General features: G+C 34.0%; 2 protein-coding genes across 4 annotated transcripts; both read right to left on the reverse strand.

Moving 5' to 3' along the window:
- Window positions 1-6,648: 6,648 nt before the first annotated feature.
- LOC113000384 (uncharacterized) lies at window positions 6,649-7,092 on the reverse strand. Its single transcript, XM_026126956.1, has one exon. The coding sequence runs from the start codon at window positions 7,090-7,092 to the stop codon at window positions 6,649-6,651; it is 444 nt and encodes a 147-aa protein (XP_025982741.1).
- A 3,980-nt stretch (window positions 7,093-11,072) lies between these two features.
- LOC100782561 (protein DETOXIFICATION 9) lies at window positions 11,073-15,016 on the reverse strand. 3 transcript variants are annotated; one of them, XM_014765976.3, is made up of 7 exons: window positions 14,634-15,016; window positions 13,138-13,682; window positions 12,968-13,054; window positions 12,643-12,699; window positions 12,494-12,543; window positions 12,007-12,212; window positions 11,073-11,814 (listed from the first exon to the last, which is right to left on the reverse strand). In XM_014765976.3, exons 1-7 carry the CDS (start codon window positions 14,883-14,885, stop codon window positions 11,752-11,754), a joined length of 1,260 nt encoding a protein of 419 aa, XP_014621462.1. In that variant the 5' UTR covers window positions 14,886-15,016; the 3' UTR covers window positions 11,073-11,751. The 3 variants fall into 3 exon arrangements, with proteins under 3 accessions (XP_014621462.1, XP_014621457.1, XP_014621463.1); XM_014765971.3 differs by having other exon boundaries at window positions 12,305-12,543; window positions 14,634-15,013; XM_014765977.2 differs by having other exon boundaries at window positions 12,305-12,543; window positions 13,138-13,701; window positions 14,634-14,765.
- Window positions 15,017-18,485: the final 3,469 nt, after the last annotated feature.

Below are 18,485 nucleotides of genomic sequence, written 5' to 3' on the forward strand. Positions count from 1 at the left end.
AAACAAGAGGATTGGTGCAACACAGAACTGACAATGCTCAGATTCGAGGCTATTCATTCCTGTCTATTTATTTATGAGTGTTTTCTGACTCTTTCTCATCTCAGAATTAAAAAATACACTTCTTTATAATAATATATCATAGAAAAAGGGAATTTACTTTACATAATACTTTTTTTTATAAATAATTATTTTTATTTATGAATGGATAAAGTATTAATACATTTATTCTCAACAGGTTAAAATTCAAATTTTAATTCTGAAAATATAAAAAGAATAACAACTATATTATCAAATTATAATTTCTGTAACGCCAATATTATGTATATTTAGGGACAAATGAGTATTTATTCTAAATTTTTTTTCCAATCTAAGTGTAGATATTTATCTTGTAGTTTAAAATGTTATCCATTGTTTTTTTATGTGATCACTCCAAATATGTCACAAAGATTTGTATTTGTAATAACCAAAGCTAAAAAAAAAATGCAAAACAATAGTTCACCCACCCTCTGTCAAACATAAAACATACGCCCAACGCATTGAATGCCTCATTATAGTTACCATTACTTCCAAGACGACTTCTAGAGTGGAGAAGTGACTTAGTGTTTTGCAACCTGTTATAATAGGTTTTTGTGTTTTTTAATTTTTTAACCAGTCACCTATTTTAAAAAAAAAAATACATATGTTGACGAATATAACTTTAATAAAAAATTGTATTGTGACCTTTATGCCCTCAATGTTAACTCCGAAAACAATAGTTTTTGTTGCATTACCTAGAATCTATTATCTAATTTTTACTTATTAAAATTATTTTATAGGCCCTCTATCACGCATGCCTCCATGTTCCATCTCATGCCATCGATCTTTGACGCATGTCATTGTTGGAAGTGATTTCCGAGGCAACGTCTCTTCCTTTTTTTTCCTCTCTTTTCCTTTTTCCTTTTGTCTTTATCTTTTGCTCTCTCTCACCTTCCTTAAAGAGACTCTAACCTCCCCTCCATGTCAATTCCAAAGTTGCTTCATTGAAAACTTACTTAATTAAAATAAACTAATATTTTGGGTAAAAACATCAAATGAGGACACTTTTACAAATTATTTATCAAATATGCGCTCTTTTGCAATTATTTATCTGGGGGTCTGTTATTTTATTACAAAGCGCCCCCCTGACAGACGTCTCCGCTGTGCACGCAATACATGGCGCTGGCACGGCACACGAGAGAGCAGCAGGTAGTGCCCCTGACGTGGGCGCGTCTGCTAGCACCCTGGGATTGGACGCGACTGGTGGCGCCCCTGCTGCAGGCGCAACCCTAGGCGCCTAGGGACCAGGCGCGTCCCTCTCCCCCACCCCCTCCAGCCCATTAAAGGGCGGTCCCCCCCACCCCCACCCCACTCTCTCCTGGTCCCCCCCTTCACCCCACTCCCTCCTTCTCCCCCAAGCTCCCTTTGTATGTTTTTTTTGCAGGTAGTCATCTTGTGTACAAGAAAATTGTATTAACTCACAACACAACAAGTTTATTTTCTTTATCTTTATATATTTTTGCTATTAGTTTAATTTGTTTATTATTTTAGTTATTTTTTTTTAATTATATAACAAATTGTTTATTTTTGTTACGGTTGTTTAATTTTTAGAATATAAATTTAATTAAGATTCATAATAATATTACTGTAATATTGTTATTAGACGTATTTAAAAAAGAAAGATATATATATATATATATATATATATTCTGAAATTGGTGAAATTGAGGAAAAAATATATATTTTTTTTGAAAGTTGAGAAAAAAAATTCCTCAATGTGAAGAAATTATTTTTTATTATATATATATATATATATATGTTTATTGAAATTGCTGAAATTGACAAAAAAAATATGTATATTTTTTGAAAGTTGAGAAAAAAAATTCCTCAACGTGAAGAAATTATTTATTATTATTATTATTATATATATATATATAAATATATATGTTTATTGAAATTACTGAAATTGACAAAAAATATATATATATTTCTGAAAATGAAGAAAAAAATTCCTCAATGTGAAGAAATTATTTTTTATTATATATATATATATATATATATATATATATATATGTTTATTGAAATTGACAAAAATATATATATATTTTCTGAAAATGAAGAAAAAAATTCCTCAATGTGTAGAAATTATTTTTTATTATATATATTATATATATATATATATATATATAATATATATATATATATATATATATATATATATGTGTGTGTGTGTGTGTGTGTGTGTGTGTGTGTGTGTGTGTTTTTTTGAAATTGCTGAAATGGAGAAAAAATATATATATATTTTCTGAAAATTAAGTAAAAAAATTCCTCAATGTGAAGAAAATTTAAATTACGTGTTTGTTTCTAAAATTTAAATTACGTGTTCGTTTCTAAAATTTAAATTACGCGTACGTACTTGACTTTATTTATTATTTATGATATGTGTGACTATTAATTTTTTTTCTTTCTATACAGGAGTTTTAATATGGCTAGTTCGTCATCTTCTCATCATTATGACGTGACATCTGGACCATTAGAAGATGATTTATTGTGGATGCAAAAAAATCATATATCCCAACATATTTGGAATGGTGCTAATGATAGGACGTTAAAAATCTAACGAGCCACACCACTGTACAATCATAGAGAAGCACCGCCCGAAGAAATTATTCCTTTATTACAAATTTCGGGTTTGTACCCGATAATGAAATTGGCGCAGTTGAAAGTGAATGGAGCATTGGTTAATGCTTTTATTGAAAGGTGGAGGCCAGAAACGCATACATTTCATTTGAAGTATGGGAGGCAACTATTACACTTCAAGATGTTTCTGTGCTACTTGGTATTCCTGTGGATGGAAGACCTTTAATTGGAAATACAAATATTGACTGGTTTGAGTTGTTTCATGAATTATTGGGTGTCATGCCTGACGATGCTGCAATTGATGGGAACTCAATTAAATTGAGTTGGTTGTCTTCTCATTTTGCAAATATTCATGATTTTACAGGTAACCAAGAAGGCTTGAAAGATTTGTTCGTGCTTGGATCTTACGATTCATAGGAGGGGTAATGTTTGTTGACAAAAGTAGCAAACGGGTGCATTTGAAATATTTGCAGTTTCTGAGAGACCTTAGAGAATGCAACAGTTATGCATGGGGAGTTGCTGTTTTGGGTAACCTTTATAGAGAGATGTGCATCACAACAGACTATAATACTAAATCAATAGGCAGTTTCACTCTCTTTCAATTATGGGCATGCGAACGATGCCCAACGTTAGCCCCCTCAGTTATTCCTCCACAACAACAAAACGCGCCACTTGGTTACAGGTATACTTTCCTTTACTATTTTGAATTCATTATTAATAAACATGTTTGGTTGATGTTAATCATTATTCTATGTAACATTTTATTTTGTTATTTAATTTTTTGTGAAGATGGTTGGGAGGTGAATTACATCACATAGGCAATGACAATTTAATTGAGTTTCGTCGTAAATTAGATGTCATGAAACGCGACGAGGTAACAATTTTGATGTTTGTTTATTAAATGATGTTGTATTTCTTAATTAATTTATTAAATTTAACTTTTATATGCAGTTTGTATGGGTCCTTATGCTGGACATGTGGAAATGAATTTGAGTCAAGTTTGTTTTTTGGGTTGTATTATGGACATGTATCATACCACTTATTTGTTTTCAAAAAGTGAATGGCACCAGCCGGATAGAGTCATGAGACAATTTAGAATGCAGCAACCTATTCGGACCAGTAATGCAACCCAACAACATACATGACTTGACATTAAAGGGAAAGGAAGGAAAAATTGGATGCGACTAATGCAACGCGCGCTTAATGAATGGAATAGTCGCTATGAAAGGAGAGTAGAGCAAACGCCGCCACAAACAGGGACCCTTAGTCTGAACTCTGAATATATGAGGTGGTACAGGCGTAAAACAAAAGTTTATGTGACCCAAAACATGCAAGAAGAGGACTATTGGTATACATTGTCCATTATAATTTGAAAAGAATGTTGCGCTTATTGAAGATTATTTTAATAACTATTCATTTATTTTCTATGCAGGGTCAAATCGCTGAAACACTACATTTTATGGTGTCGCTGGTTGAGAGAAGGGTTTGTACTTTTGACAATTTACTGCCATGTATCGAGAAGATCACTCTTTTGTCTGAGGAAGAGGATAGGATACTTGGCACATGAAGATGCTCCCCCTTCTTAGCCACAATTTGAACATCAACAGTTTAATATACTACAGCAAAGTGTGGAGACTCGAGGCTTAGCGCGACATCAGGAAACTGTTGATGCAGCAACGTATAGTTTGCCTCCGATGCCAGAACGACAACATGGAATGTATTACACACCGCCGGCATTCACCCAAGAACCATCTCAGATGTCGCGATGTATTCATACTCACATGATTTTCAACCAGGGTATAGTTTTGCAGGCATATTTGGGTCCTTCCTCCTTCAACGGGAACTCCTTCATTTACCCAAAGTGGTCAAGTATCGACCCCAAATGCCCCACTTGCTGGTCCATGGAATGTACCTGGAGATATACCCGACATGGACGACTTATTAGGGGTCGATTTACGTCATGATTTCTCTGCCGAGGCTGACCAAGTGGATGAAAGGGCTAATCGTAGAAGAAGAAATCCTAATAGGGTAGCTAGAAATTGGGACCGGCCATGTGGGACTTCGTCGCGGCATCACAGACATAGTGATGATTGATTAATAATGAGTTTACATTTTTTCCGCATGGTTTAACATTTTCATGTACTTTGTATTATTTTTTTCCATGTGTTCATATTGTCATGTACTTTGTATGATTTTTTTCATGTTAATTTATATTATTGTCACTTCAACATTTCAATATTATTGTGCAATGCTTTTAAAATAAATAAAAATAAATAACCATAATGTTAATGACACATAAACCAAAAGTGATCTCTAACGTAATTTAATGACAAAATCAAAAAGCATTTTAAAACATTTTAGGATTTCAAAATGTATTTTAGGTGAAAACGTATTTTATTGAAAATTTACTTATATATACTTCAAAAAGAGATAATAATAAAATATAAAAAAATAACAAATAATACTAATAATAAAAATGAAAAAAATTTTAATTTTTGATAAACAAATAATAAACAAATTAAAAAATATACAATTTAGAGTGTATAAAAAATAATCTTATTGAAATTTTGGGGTGGAGGATGTGGGAATATAAAAAAATAACAAATAATACTAATAATAAAAATAAAAAAAAATTTAATTTTTTATAAAAAAATTAAAAAATATACAATTTAGAGTGTATAAAAATAATCTTATTGAAATTTTGGGGTGGGGGGTGTGGGAATATAAAAAAATAACAAATAATACTAATAACAAAAATGAAACAAAATTTAAATTTTTGATAAACAAATTAAAAAATATACAATTTTGGGGTGGGGGGTGTGGGAAGAGGCTGGGGGTGTGAGAAGAAGAGAATGGGGGTGTGACAAGAAGAGACTGGGGGGTATGGGAAGAGGCTGGGGGGTGTGGGGGGCAGGCACCTGGCTGCCCTGCGCTAGCTGTAGCGCCTGCAGCAGTGGCGCCAGACCCCTGGGCGTTACCAGACGCGCCCGCGTCAGGGGCGCTACCTGCTGTGCCACGTGTCGCGTGCACAGCGGAGGCGCCTGTCTGGGGGCGCTTTGTAATAAAAAAAATAGACCCTCCAGGTAAATAATTGCAAAAGAGCCCATATTTGGTAAATAATTTGTAAAAGTGCCCCCATTTGGTGTTTTTGCCAATATTTTGTAACAACTTTTTAGTCATGATTATTAGTGAACTACCGTAATGGTTGAAAGGGTATTGCTATAACGAAATATTGAAATTGACATTAGAAAAGACCTCTGATTCCTTCTCCCACTTTGGGACACCTTTGAAATCAATTATGTGAACAACAAACCCAAACCCAAACCCATAGTTCTCAATCCCACACAAATTATTTTGGTTAATTGTCTTAAACCAGCGAGAGAACTTATGTTTTTGTTGTCTCATATGATGTGCCACCATTGGAGGTGGTGGATCAAGGGAAGGAGAAGGTGAAACGGTTGTCAATTCGTGGAAGCCGAGGTGTAACAAGGTCAAAGTTGTTGTCGCAACTTCAATCGAAACAGGAACACCCCAACACCATGGAATAAAACAGGAAAATAATTTTATCAATTTAATAAAATATTAATTATAAAAAAGATATACTGACATAGTACTAGAATTTTGGATCAAATCGAAGAACTAGAAATGAAGAAGAGAATCCCAAACAAGAAGAGATTCTGATATTATTGACGAAGAATGCAGAGGATTACAAGAATATTGGGATTTTCCAAACGTAAAAATGAGCCTTCACAACAACTTACTATATATATAGCAAATTGTTACTAACTACCTCCTAACAAACTTCCCAATTGGAAAACCTAACAGAATTAGCTACCTAATGACATGTGGCACTACTAACTAACTCCCTCAGCCTCCTATTATCAACTAATCTGCAATCTAATTATAGATTATAGTAATGATCCTGCATCAATTCCTCCCTCTCAAGCAAATCCTTGACCTCAAGGATTGAATTCTAAAAACTTTTTCTTTAGATCATAGTAAAATTTCCATGTGGCATCCTCTGGAAGCTGATGTTTCCACTTGATGAGTACCTTTTGTCACCGCCTTGGTGCCTCTTTTTACTGTCATCCTATCGAGTATAACCTCAGGCTCCTTGTGACTGATTTCTTCATCAGTATTTGGACAATTAACAAATGTTGATGTCTCCCCTATAAACTTCTTGAGTTGGGAGATATGGAACACATTGTGGATCAAAGAATTAGGCGAAAGTTGAACTTTGTAAGCCACTACACCAATCTGATCCAAAACAGGATAAGGACCATAGTATTTAGGGGTCAATTTAGCATTGCTTCTGAAAGCTATAGAGACCTGTCTATAGGGATGTAGCTTTACATAAACCAAATCTCCAATCTGCAACTTCCGGTCAGATCTATGCTTATATGCTAGTTGTTTCATCCTATCTTGAGCCCTTCTCATGTGAAACTTCACCAATTTAAGCATCTCCTCCCTCTTCTACAAACTTCTATCAACCAATTCAACCTTAGATTCACCAGGCAGATAGGGAAGGTAGGCAGGTGGAGCTTGTCCATACACTATTTCATAGGGGTTGGCTTTAATTGAACTGTGGTAGGCTGTGTTGTACCACCACTCAGCTAAGGGAAGCCACTTAGACCATTGTTTAGGATTGTCATAACACATACATCTCAAGTAAGTTTCCAAGCACCTATTAACCACTTCAGACTGCCTATCTGTTTGTGGGTGATAGGCAGTAGACAGCTGGACTTGCATGCCTTGGTAAGCCATAAACTCTTGCCAAAACCGACTAACAAAGATAGGATCCCGGTCACTTGTAATAGAGTCAGGAAACCCATGCAGTTTAAAGACATTGTCCATGAAACATTGAACTACATCAGCAACAGAATAAGGATGATGGAGAGCCATGAAGTGTACAACCTTACTAAGTCTATCCACCACCACAAAAATAACTTGTTTACCCCTTAAGTCAGGAAGTACCTCAATGAAATCCATTGTAATGTGTTGCCATACATGCTCAGGTATAGGTAAAGGTTGCAGCAGTCCAGGATATGCAGCAGAGTCATATTTGCACCTTTGACAAGTAATGCACTGATGAATGAACAACTTAACATCCATGGATATTCCTTTCCAAAAGACAACTGCCTTGACCCTTTTCAAGGTTGCATCTCTACTAGAGTGGCCTCCACAAGCTGAAGAATGTAACCACTTCAAAATATCTTTCCTTAATTCCAAATCTTTACCAACTTACTAACCTTCATTTCCTCCTCAATTCCCCCTTACCCAGGAGAAGTGTTTATGGGAGTTGGAATCACTTTGCAACTCAGAAATTAGCTTTTGAACATCTAGATCAGATTTCCAAGAAGCTTTAATTCTAGTGAGCATATCTGATTCAAGTTGAACCACAAAAACAACATTACACTCAACTAAACTTCCTCGCGACAATGCATCAACCACCAAATTTTCTTGACCCTGCTTGTATTCTATGCAAAAATCAAATTCCATGAGTTTTACTAACCATTTCTACTGGAATGTTGTAGCTAACCTTTGATCCAAAATATACTTTAGGCTCCTATGATCGGTTTTGATTACAAACTTCTTAGGTAACAAATAATGTCTCCACTTTTGCACTGCAAATACAACAGCTAGCAACCCCTTCTCATAAGTGGATAAGGACCATTGCTGCACATTCAAGCTCCTACTGATGAAGGCTATGGGATGATTGTCCTGCATCAAGACAGCTCCAATACCTGTACTTGAGGCATCTGCTTCTACTACAAATTCCTTATCAAAATTAGGTAGAGCAAGGACATGTGTTGAGACTAATAGATCCTTCAATTTCTGGAAGGCTAACTTAGCTTCTTGAGTCCAGCAGAAGTTATCCTTCTTAAGCATGTCATTAAGGGGCTTTGCCACACTCCCATATCGAAACACAAACTTTTATAGAACCCTGCAAGCCCAAGAAATCCCCTTAGCTCCTTCAAAGATATTGGGGCAGAGGCCACTCTTTAACTGCTTCAACTTTTGCTGGATCAGTGGCAACACCCTCACCTGAAATGAAATGACCAAAATATTCCACTCTAGCTACAGCAAAGTAGCATTTAGACCTTTTTGCAAACAATGAATTAGACCTCATTATAGAAAAGACAGTATGTAAGTGAGACACATGGTCTTCTAATGACTTACTATAGATCAGAATATCATAAAAAAATACTAGTAGAAACTTCCTCAAATATTCTTGAAACACAACATTCATAAGACCTTGAAATGTAGCTGGTGCATTTGTTAAACCAAAGGGCATAACCAAGTATTCAAAGTGACTTGCATGAGTCTTAAATGTTGTTTTGTGCACATCATTTTCATCCATTCTCACCTGATTGTAGCCAGATCTTAGAGAACCACTTGGAACCATGCAACGCATCTAGAAGATCATCCACAAGAGGGATTGGGAATCTATTCTTCATTGTAGCCTTATTCAACTCCCTATAATCCACACAAAGCCTCCAGCTGCCATCTTTTTCCCCCACCAATACAACTGGGCTAGAATAGGGACTACTATTGTTTTGTATTATGCCTGAGTGTAGATACTCCTTAAGCAGACCATCAATGATGTCTTTTTGGTGTTTAGCATATCGATATGGTCTTTTATTTACAGGAACAACGCCTGAGACTAGAGGAATATTGTGATCACAGGCCTAACAGGAGGTAGATTGGTAGGTTCCTGGAAAATATCATCAAAACTGCATAGCAATTTTGCAACACTAGTAGGCATGGCAGATGCAGGTGCATGAGTAGTAAGTGAATTCAACAATAAGTCTTATTCTCCCTCACACAACTGCAGCATAGAAATATGCACACCAAAAGAAAGTGTCTTATGCAATTATTGCTTCTTCACTATTTTCAGCTTAGCATTAGAAGCCCCTCTCAGCACATGTCTCCTTCCTTGCGTAACAAACTCCATAGTCAGCTTATCAAAGTTCCAAGTAATGTCACCCAAAGTTACCAACCACTTCACCCCAAGCACCAAATCACAATAGCCTAGGGGCAGCAACATTATATCAGATGAGAAATTGGTATTCTAAATCACCCATGTAAAACTCTTAACCACATTCGAAATCTGTACCTTATTTCCATCAGCCACAACTACATTTAAAGAGGGAATCACCTCAGTTCTACATCCTAATTTCATGGCCACATGTGCATCCAAGAAGTTATGTGTACTACCACTATCAATGAGGATATGAAGGGGTTTTTTTTCTGTAATAACCAGTGACTCGAATTGTTCTGAAACTAGTAGTTCCAGTTAGAGCATTTACTGATAATAGTGGTTCACTAGCTGAAGAGACAACCAACTCCTCACTCACAACATCTTTCCCTTCTGAATCTGAATTATCATCAACCTCCATAACATGTATATGCAATTTCTTATGTGTCAAACTATGCTCTGGTGTAAAGGGCTCATCACAGAAATAGCACAACCCCTTTGCTCTTCTTTCACTCATATAGGTAGAGATAAGATTTCTTGTACTTTGTGTTTTGGGCTGTTTCAGCAAGGTTAGGGGGTGTAGGCAACAAGGGTGGTTTCGAGAAGTGACTGGTCTTAGCTGATTTAGAAAATAATTTTTGTTGGGGGTTAGCAGTAATAGCAGATTCATACATTTTGGCTAAAGAAAAAGCCTTCCGAATTGAATATGGCTGGAACATCCTCACCATCATTTGCACATCCTGTTTGAGACCTCCCAAGAAACAACTCAATTGATGTGCCAGCTCAACTCTTGATACAATTGCATCAAATTGTTCATGAAATTTAATCACGGATCCTTTCTGCCTTAACCTCATCAGCTCACCCATAGGATCCTCATAGACTTCACCAAATCTATCCAATCAAATTTGGAAATAATCCTTCCAAGAAGGCAAATTTCTGAATCTCACTGTTCTTACATAAGCACTGTGCCATTGCAATGCTTTTCCCTCAAAATGTACCACAACCAACTTAACTTTGAAATCTTCTAGAGTATTATCCACCAAAAAAAAGTCTCACACTGAACCAACCAATTCTTAATCCCATCGTTAAACCTAGGGAAATCCAGTCTTGCAAGACATTTATAACAAGAATAGGTAGAAGATTTCTCACCCGGGTGCCGCAATTCCCGCGCTGGAAGAAGGAGAATGCCCCATTGCCTGTTGTTGTAGAAGTTCATCCATGTCTTCACATAGCGTTTGCCATAACGAACCCGCAAGCTGCAAGAACCTCTCATCCAGCTTCGAGCTCAAACGTTCTTCTGCTTCACAAAGAAGAGACTGGTTTCTGGTGTTTTCTACCATTTCGAGATGAATCTGGAAGGTGCCAAGCTGATACCAATTGATATAATACTAGGATTTTGGATCAAATTGAAGAACTAGAAATGAAATGAAGAAGAGAATCCTAACCAAGAAGATTATGATATTATTGATGAAGAATGCAGAGGATTACAAGGATATTGTGATTTTCCAAACATAAGAATGAGTCTTCACAACAACTTACTACTTGCTATATATATAGCAAGTTGTTACTAACTACCTCCTAACAAACTTCCCAATTGGGAAACCTAACAGAATTATTAACTACCTAATGACACGTGACACTACTAACTAACTCCCTCAGGTTCTTATTATCAACTAATTTGCAATTTAATTACAAATTATAGTAGAAATTATCCTGCATTATATACAGATGGTAAGAAGTCAATCATCATAACCATTGAATTATATAATATTATATCTAACGACGCACGTTAATTTGACCATCATGAACTACTTAAGTCACTTCTCCACCCTAGACGTTTACTTCCAAAGCTTATTTGGTTGTAAGTTGTAACTCAAGACTATAAAACATGCATCTTCTTCCACCTCGATACTATTAAATTGCATTGAATCTGCAAAACCATAGAGGCTCCCACCACTTTGCATTCCACAACATTATACATAGACATAATAACTTTTATCTGTTTACTTCACCAAAATAGAAATAATAGCAAAACCAGAATCTGACAGAAAATTAGTCATTACTTCCTTTTTCTTCCACTCTTTTATTCTTCTACTATAATTGCAAAATTTAAAATTTCAGACTGAACCATTATGAGCTTTAATTGACTTCTCAACTATTCTCACCCTTGCTTTTGTTGCCTGCAGTAACCACAAAATACAATCATTTAGAGCCACTTTAATTAACAGTCAATTGTTATCCATTGGATTCATCAAGCAAAGGCAACAAAAAGGGCTCAAAACTAGAAGGAAAGCAAAAAAACAAATGACACGTGCAATTATTAACAATGGAGAAGTTAAAACTGTTACACTGTTAAAAAAGTAAAAACCAACCTCTTTCTGCCAATCTGTTAACACTGTTACAACAGTCAGAATAATCACTTGTAGAACAGATCCTGTAAGACTTCCCATCCATAGTCCCTTGGCATTGAAATGTAGGACAAAACCCAATAAGAATGCTAAAGGAACTCCCACAAGATAATAGGCTCCAAGGTTCACATAAGCTCCTATTTGCTGAAATCCTCCACCTCTTGCAATCCCTGCACATATGAATATCCATTTTATTGCTAATATTTGTGCTCAATTAATGATGCTAGAATAACATAGACTATTTCAGCAAATAAAAACTCACCAGAAAGAGCTCCTATTAGACTATCTGCAGTAAAAGACCCACAAAGAATGGGAACAATATCTGAAACATAATCTACAACTTCCTTGTCGTTGCTATAAGCATATCCTAATATATGCCTACAACAAACGAAGAAAATGCTGACAATAACCCCATCAACAATTCCAATAATCACAATAACACGAACAATACCTTGAGCTGCCTTTGGATTCCCTGCTCCTAATTCATTCGAAATGCGAGTACTGCAAAGCGAAATTCATAAGATCATGATTTATCAGTAGACAATTCTACAGTGCCATTGATCCTGTGTATAGAAATGAAGAAACAAATTTGGACCAAACCTTGCAGAAGCTCCAACAGCATATGGAATGATGTAGTGCAATGTGGTTGTGTTAAGGCTGAAAAAGTCTGAAACATGTTAGAAAAACCCCTCACAAATTATTTCAATAATGAGAAATGCTAGCAACATACTTTCTAACATTATTTTAAACATAGTCTTTATTATTGGTCAAAATTTATTAAAAATCATAAATTTATATAGGTCCCACTACTTATGTAATGAGCTTTCATTCATGATTTTATAATTTCTAATAAATTTTAATCAAATAGTATAAAGTGTGTTGTCAGCCCTACTCTTCAATAATTAATAAAAATTAATCCTCTCACCAGACAGAAAGAACTGAGGTTTGAAGTTGTGGATTAGGTAAAAGCCCAGCAAATAATGTAAGTAGCTCAAACGACCACATTTCAAAACTATGAACAATGAAACAATTAAGAAAATCAATTAGGAGATGACTAAACTGAAAAAACAATTGTGCAATGTCATAATACATTACCAAAACATCAGTCCAGAAGGAATAGCAAATTGGCAGAACTCTGGAATGCTTAATAAAGCATTAAAAGAAAACACAATTTTGGTTTTCTCACATGCTGGAGAAAAATTCATATAAATTCCAAGCCCAATGACATTTAACCAATATGAAATTCCAATAGCATATGCTGCTCCAACATGTCCTAGGGCTAATTTGAATACCAAAGCCCAACAAATAGGAACATGCAAACACAGAACCGCAATTGAGCTGAAAACCATGGGAAAGATCATACTCTGAGTCTGGAAGTAGCGAATCTGACATTGAAGAACAGCAAAGCCATACAATGCAGGGATGGAGTATATGCAGTACTCATGAGCTACATGAGAAATTTCAGGGTCTTGACCAAACAACAATAGTATTTTATCCACGAATATCCACAGCATAGATATGGGGAGACAAACCAAAAGCAAAGTCACAATTGCACAAAAAGTGTAGTTTCCAATCTCTGAAAATTCTTCTGCACCATAGGTTTGGCCACATAAAGTTTCCAATGCACCAGCCATTCCCATCTGCAAGCCATTTAGCAATCTACTCAGAGTCAACAAGAATTCAGGGTGGAGATTAATTTAGAACTGTACAAGCAAATTTAAAGTGATTTAAGCTAAACTAAAAATTTAAATAAAAGGTACTTTCAATTCAACTCTTTAGTGCATATCCTGTATCAAAAGTTTGACATTGGACTAAGAGGAAGTTTCATCAGCTAAACCAAACAAAAATATTTTTTTTTTGTGCTAGATCATAGATGGCGGGATGTCCCCTAACCTTCTGAGCCAAAGATTAATCACACCTTTAGTGCATGGTTACTGTTGGCTTAAGGAAATTTTACACACGGAAGGAATTGAATTGAACATTGGTTCTTTTGCTAAATAGATCGTTTCATGAATACAGCACTGGAACCTTACACCAGTGTCTCAATCCTATGGATTGACTTTTAAGATATTTATTGTAAAGTTAACAAATTTACCATGGCGGCTTGTGATTGAATCACAATTTAAAAATCCTTTACACACATAGACTATTTACTTGTTTCAAAAAAAAAAAAAGAAGAAGAAGAATAAAGGATCCTATCTTCAAAACAAGGAAAACAATATCCTAGATCATCTCAGTAATCACATGATCACCTGCACCTGTTAACTAAGAAGTATCAAAATTTTCTTTTAATATGCTTTGAAAGGCTTTCATGAAGTGTCCATGTACTAATTCCAAGTGAAACTTTATGCATACTAACTAACAACATTAATAGATAAATCAAAGTGAACCAACTAACGATCAAAATATACGGTCTTTTATCATAATTTTCGCAAGTCATATTTGGCTTCAGGAATGTTAGTGCTATGTACTAACTAAATAACCGAATCAATCAGAGAAAGTTTCCTAATTAAAGAACCAGAAAGTGGACTAAAGCAAATACAGGCAGGTGCATGGAACAAAAAAAGTGAGGAGATGAAAGAAGACTTTACAAGAACACAAAAGCCTGTAACTTCAGCAAAAGAAGTGGCAATTGCAACCCCAGAGAAGGAGACAAGTACACCAAGATGTCCCACCATCATCAGTGACACAACTTGTAGAAGGTACTGACACATATTCGCAGCCACCATTGGAGCTGCCATGGAGCCTACCCTTTTAAGCTCTACACAAAATGCATCATCATCCTCTAATGGTGCCACCTCACTCTTTCTTAGAAGCGGTGTTGCTTCCTCCTTACCCATCATCTCTCTCAGTTTTTCTATGCAAAGCAACGTTCATGAAACAGATGTTAGACAACAAGATGATCAACAACACGAGTTATATAGAACAAGATCACAAGAAAAAGTTCTTCCTATAGGAGCAGTAAAGTTTTCCACCATAAATAAACAAATCATAAGACAAATCCAAATAGAAATTGACGACAACTACCCTTGCACGTACATTTCTGCTTATTTCTTTATTTTTGTCACGTAATTTTAATTAGTTTTAACAAAATTTATGTATTTCTTAATTTTTCCGCAACCATCATTGGATAGAATAATGTTTAAATCTCTTTAAATTGAGAATACATACTGCTGATTCTAGCTAGTTAAACTCTAGTTTGACTTGGTAAAAATTGTATCTACATAATTTTTTTAAAATAAACAGAAAATAAATGAATATAAATGTAAATAAGATGATTAACAAGATAAAAATTAATAATATATAAAGAGGAAAATATTATAAAAATATATATATAAATAATAAAATTCTACTGAAAATGACTCAATATATATATATATATATATATATATAGGTTAGGCAGAAGTGAAGATGGAAAATTCTAATAAAATAATTAAAAAGGTTAATAACAAAATGAACAATGTAACGGCAAAGAAAAAATGGAGTGCGGCAATTTATAGTTTATTGCTAGCTAGGATGATGACATGTGAGAATCACATGCCAGACCATAGAATGCAAAACAAAGATTAGAAGGTTGTTGGCTAGTCTTTTCCTTTGTTTTAAGTATTAATTAATCATGGTTATAGGATTCCTTATTTTATTCCATTGCCTGTTCCAATTTTTTTTTAATAAAAATATAGAAAACAAAGCAAAATAAAGTAATTTTTTTAGCAAAATTATATAAAAAAAAAAGGATGACATCTCACTTTAAAACAAGCGAAACCTCTAACTTAAAAAACACTTACATTTACTTTAGTAATGACTAAAATCTACAACCTATATGATAAAATTATAATTTTTACAATAAAATAATTAACTAAACCTTATATATATATATATATATATATATATATATATATATATATATATATATATATATATATATATATATATATATATATTTCTTACCATATTCCCTTGGTTGTGAAATAAACAAAAACAAGTTCGTGACTCTTCTGGAATTGAAATCGTCTGTTTTATTCACGGAGAGATGGAGCGGCATTGCACTCTAGACCTTTTGACATTAGCAAAATATTTACATTAATTTTACATGTCATGTGGTGCATGCTGTGATTTCTGTTTTCTTGTCACTTTGTCATGTTAGAAAAAGGTTGGCAAAAACAACCCAGCCTACATCTTATAGCTTCTTTAGCTGCATGCATAGCAATCAAAATTAAGCTCCTGATATGAGGTCAAATGGTCAATGTCGCTGTTATGCATGCCTCCGATGTACCGATCGAGCAATCACTTCTTTAAAGAGGATTATCTTTCCTTTTTTTAAATAAAATATATTTGTTAAATCAATGAGAGATTTCTTTTCACAAAAAATATATACCTTTAATCGACATATAGTTTCAGATGAATTCTTTAACAGCGAGGTATTAATTAAGATTATAGTAAAGATGCGGACTACCTAACTAATATAGTTAACAAATGTAACCACGCATATCAGTTGTGTGTGATATAATTTAGTGAACCGATTTGCACGCATGCAAGACATGAAAAAAACACAACAAATTATTTTACTTAGGATTTCAACTCTTATCTGCTTTCCGCGACAACTCATTCAGTTGCAATTCGTAATCACGCTTGATCATGTTAGAACTTATAAACACATTGAAATAGTGCAATATAGGTTAATAAAAAATTTAGAATATAAACACTACTACAAAAAATCTTTCAAAAACAATTATTTACACACTTCCACAACATTTTCAACCGTCTTTAAATTAATCCGCCATCTTAAAAATGTTAACTTTTCACGATAATTTTTAATTCATCTTAAAAAGTTTTTTTTAGAAATCGTCTTAAAATACATTATTTTTTGTTAAAAAAATGTGAGGATTTAAATATTATTTTTTAAAAAACCATCTCAAAATATATTCTTTCTAAGATATTTTTTAAAAATCGATATTGTTTATTTTTTTTCATGTTTATTTTGTTTTATAGAAAGGTATGAAGGCAGAATATATTAAGTTTTAAACTTGCACGAAACCAATTCAATGGTATATATGACAAAAAAAAAATTAAGCTATCAAACTTTAAAGTATAAGGACCAAAACCATAATAGAAAAAAATTATAATAACAAAAAATATATTAAAATCAAATGCGTATATGACTATCGGCCTAAGACAATCCAAATACAATATTCTCTCTAATGATTAAATATCTTCTCTAAAATGTTAGTCATATTACTATCATATTGTGAATGCTAAGCCCTTTGACTCGAACAGATTAGCAATCAATATGTAGAAACAAAATATGTGCAACAAAGAAATAGAAGTGAAAGATTAAGCTTACATGTATAAAGTGAATGGGAAAGTAAGGTTCTAAAATATCAAAAACATCTTTAGCAAAGTTTGCAAGTAGACCAGATGAATCTGGATATAATTGTGACAAAGACTTAACAGTATGAAAAGCAAGCTTTAAACAATCTGGATCCTTTTCTGCATCTACGGCTTCACAAATTCCATAAATAAGGTCCTCCCCTGCAAAAGAGTCAAGAAACGAGTTATAGAGATAAAAGTCGGGGGGAAGGGGCATCAATGCAATAAAAAGATAATGCAGCAGATTAATATAACCAGCTAAGATTCAAGTTGGTTTAAAGTATCAAATTTGATTCTCCGACACAGATGGTAAGCAGAGTCTAAATTGACTAGCATAGTTTGTGAATATTTTAGCTAGCAGTGTACTCATTAACCATGCATTGTGCTTACTATGGTGTAACACATGTAACATTTATTTCTTAATTAGTATGAAGTGTGAACAAAGCTAGAGGATTAGATTAAACTTACGGATCACTCCCTATGACCCTGGATACCATCTTGATTGAGTCTTTTAATAGCAATAACAATGCTAGTGCCAAGTTTGGTAGCAGTCAATGAATTCTCATTGATCCACCCCTTAAAAACTTATCCAAAACCACCTTCTCCTAGCCCTTCAACATATGCTTTGGTTAGGTTCAATACCTGCAAATTAAATGCTTTTGAATAATCATACTGTAAATAAGCAAATTAATTATCTAAACTACATATAACAAAGCTTCATTATTTTTTTACCTTTATCCTGCAAGCATTGTTAGCAAAGTAAAAATAAAAAGTAAAACTACTCAAATGAGTTAATACCAAATAGGCATTGGTTTCATTCTTTTTTTCCTATAAAATAAGAAAAATATTCCAGACATTGTTGTCATTATATTTTTTACTATATCCTTTCTATCATGGTGATAGCTATTTTTAATCTTTTTTTTTTTTCCTTTGTTTTAGAGTTATAACCTTTTTGCGGCTTCTGTTTTTACACCATTAGTTCAAGCTTCAATTGTTATAATTCATAGATCTATTATGGTTTTATGATCGTATTGTTTCTACACATGGATATAAGAGTAACAATCCTAATTATAAGA

Source organism: Glycine max, chromosome 2 (genome assembly GCF_000004515.6).
Source record: "Glycine max cultivar Williams 82 chromosome 2, Glycine_max_v4.0, whole genome shotgun sequence".
Lineage (NCBI taxonomy): Eukaryota > Viridiplantae > Streptophyta > Magnoliopsida > Fabales > Fabaceae > Glycine > Glycine max.

Excerpts from the sequence above, each read along its gene's own strand:
- LOC113000384 (XM_026126956.1), bottom strand. The coding sequence starts at position 7,092 with ATGAGAAGGGCTCAAGATAGGATGAAACAACTAGCATATAAGCATAGA.
- LOC100782561 (XM_014765971.3), bottom strand. The coding sequence starts at position 14,885 with ATGATGGGTAAGGAGGAAGCAACACCGCTTCTAAGAAAGAGTGAGGTG. Across the intron at positions 13,683-14,633 it reads TTACAGGCTTTTGTGTTCTT|ATGGGAATGGCTGGTGCATT; the intron begins GTAAAGTCTTCT and ends AATGGCTTGCAG. Across the intron at positions 12,544-12,642 it reads GCTGTTGGAGCTTCTGCAAG|TACTCGCATTTCGAATGAAT; the intron begins GTTTGGTCCAAA and ends TTCGCTTTGCAG.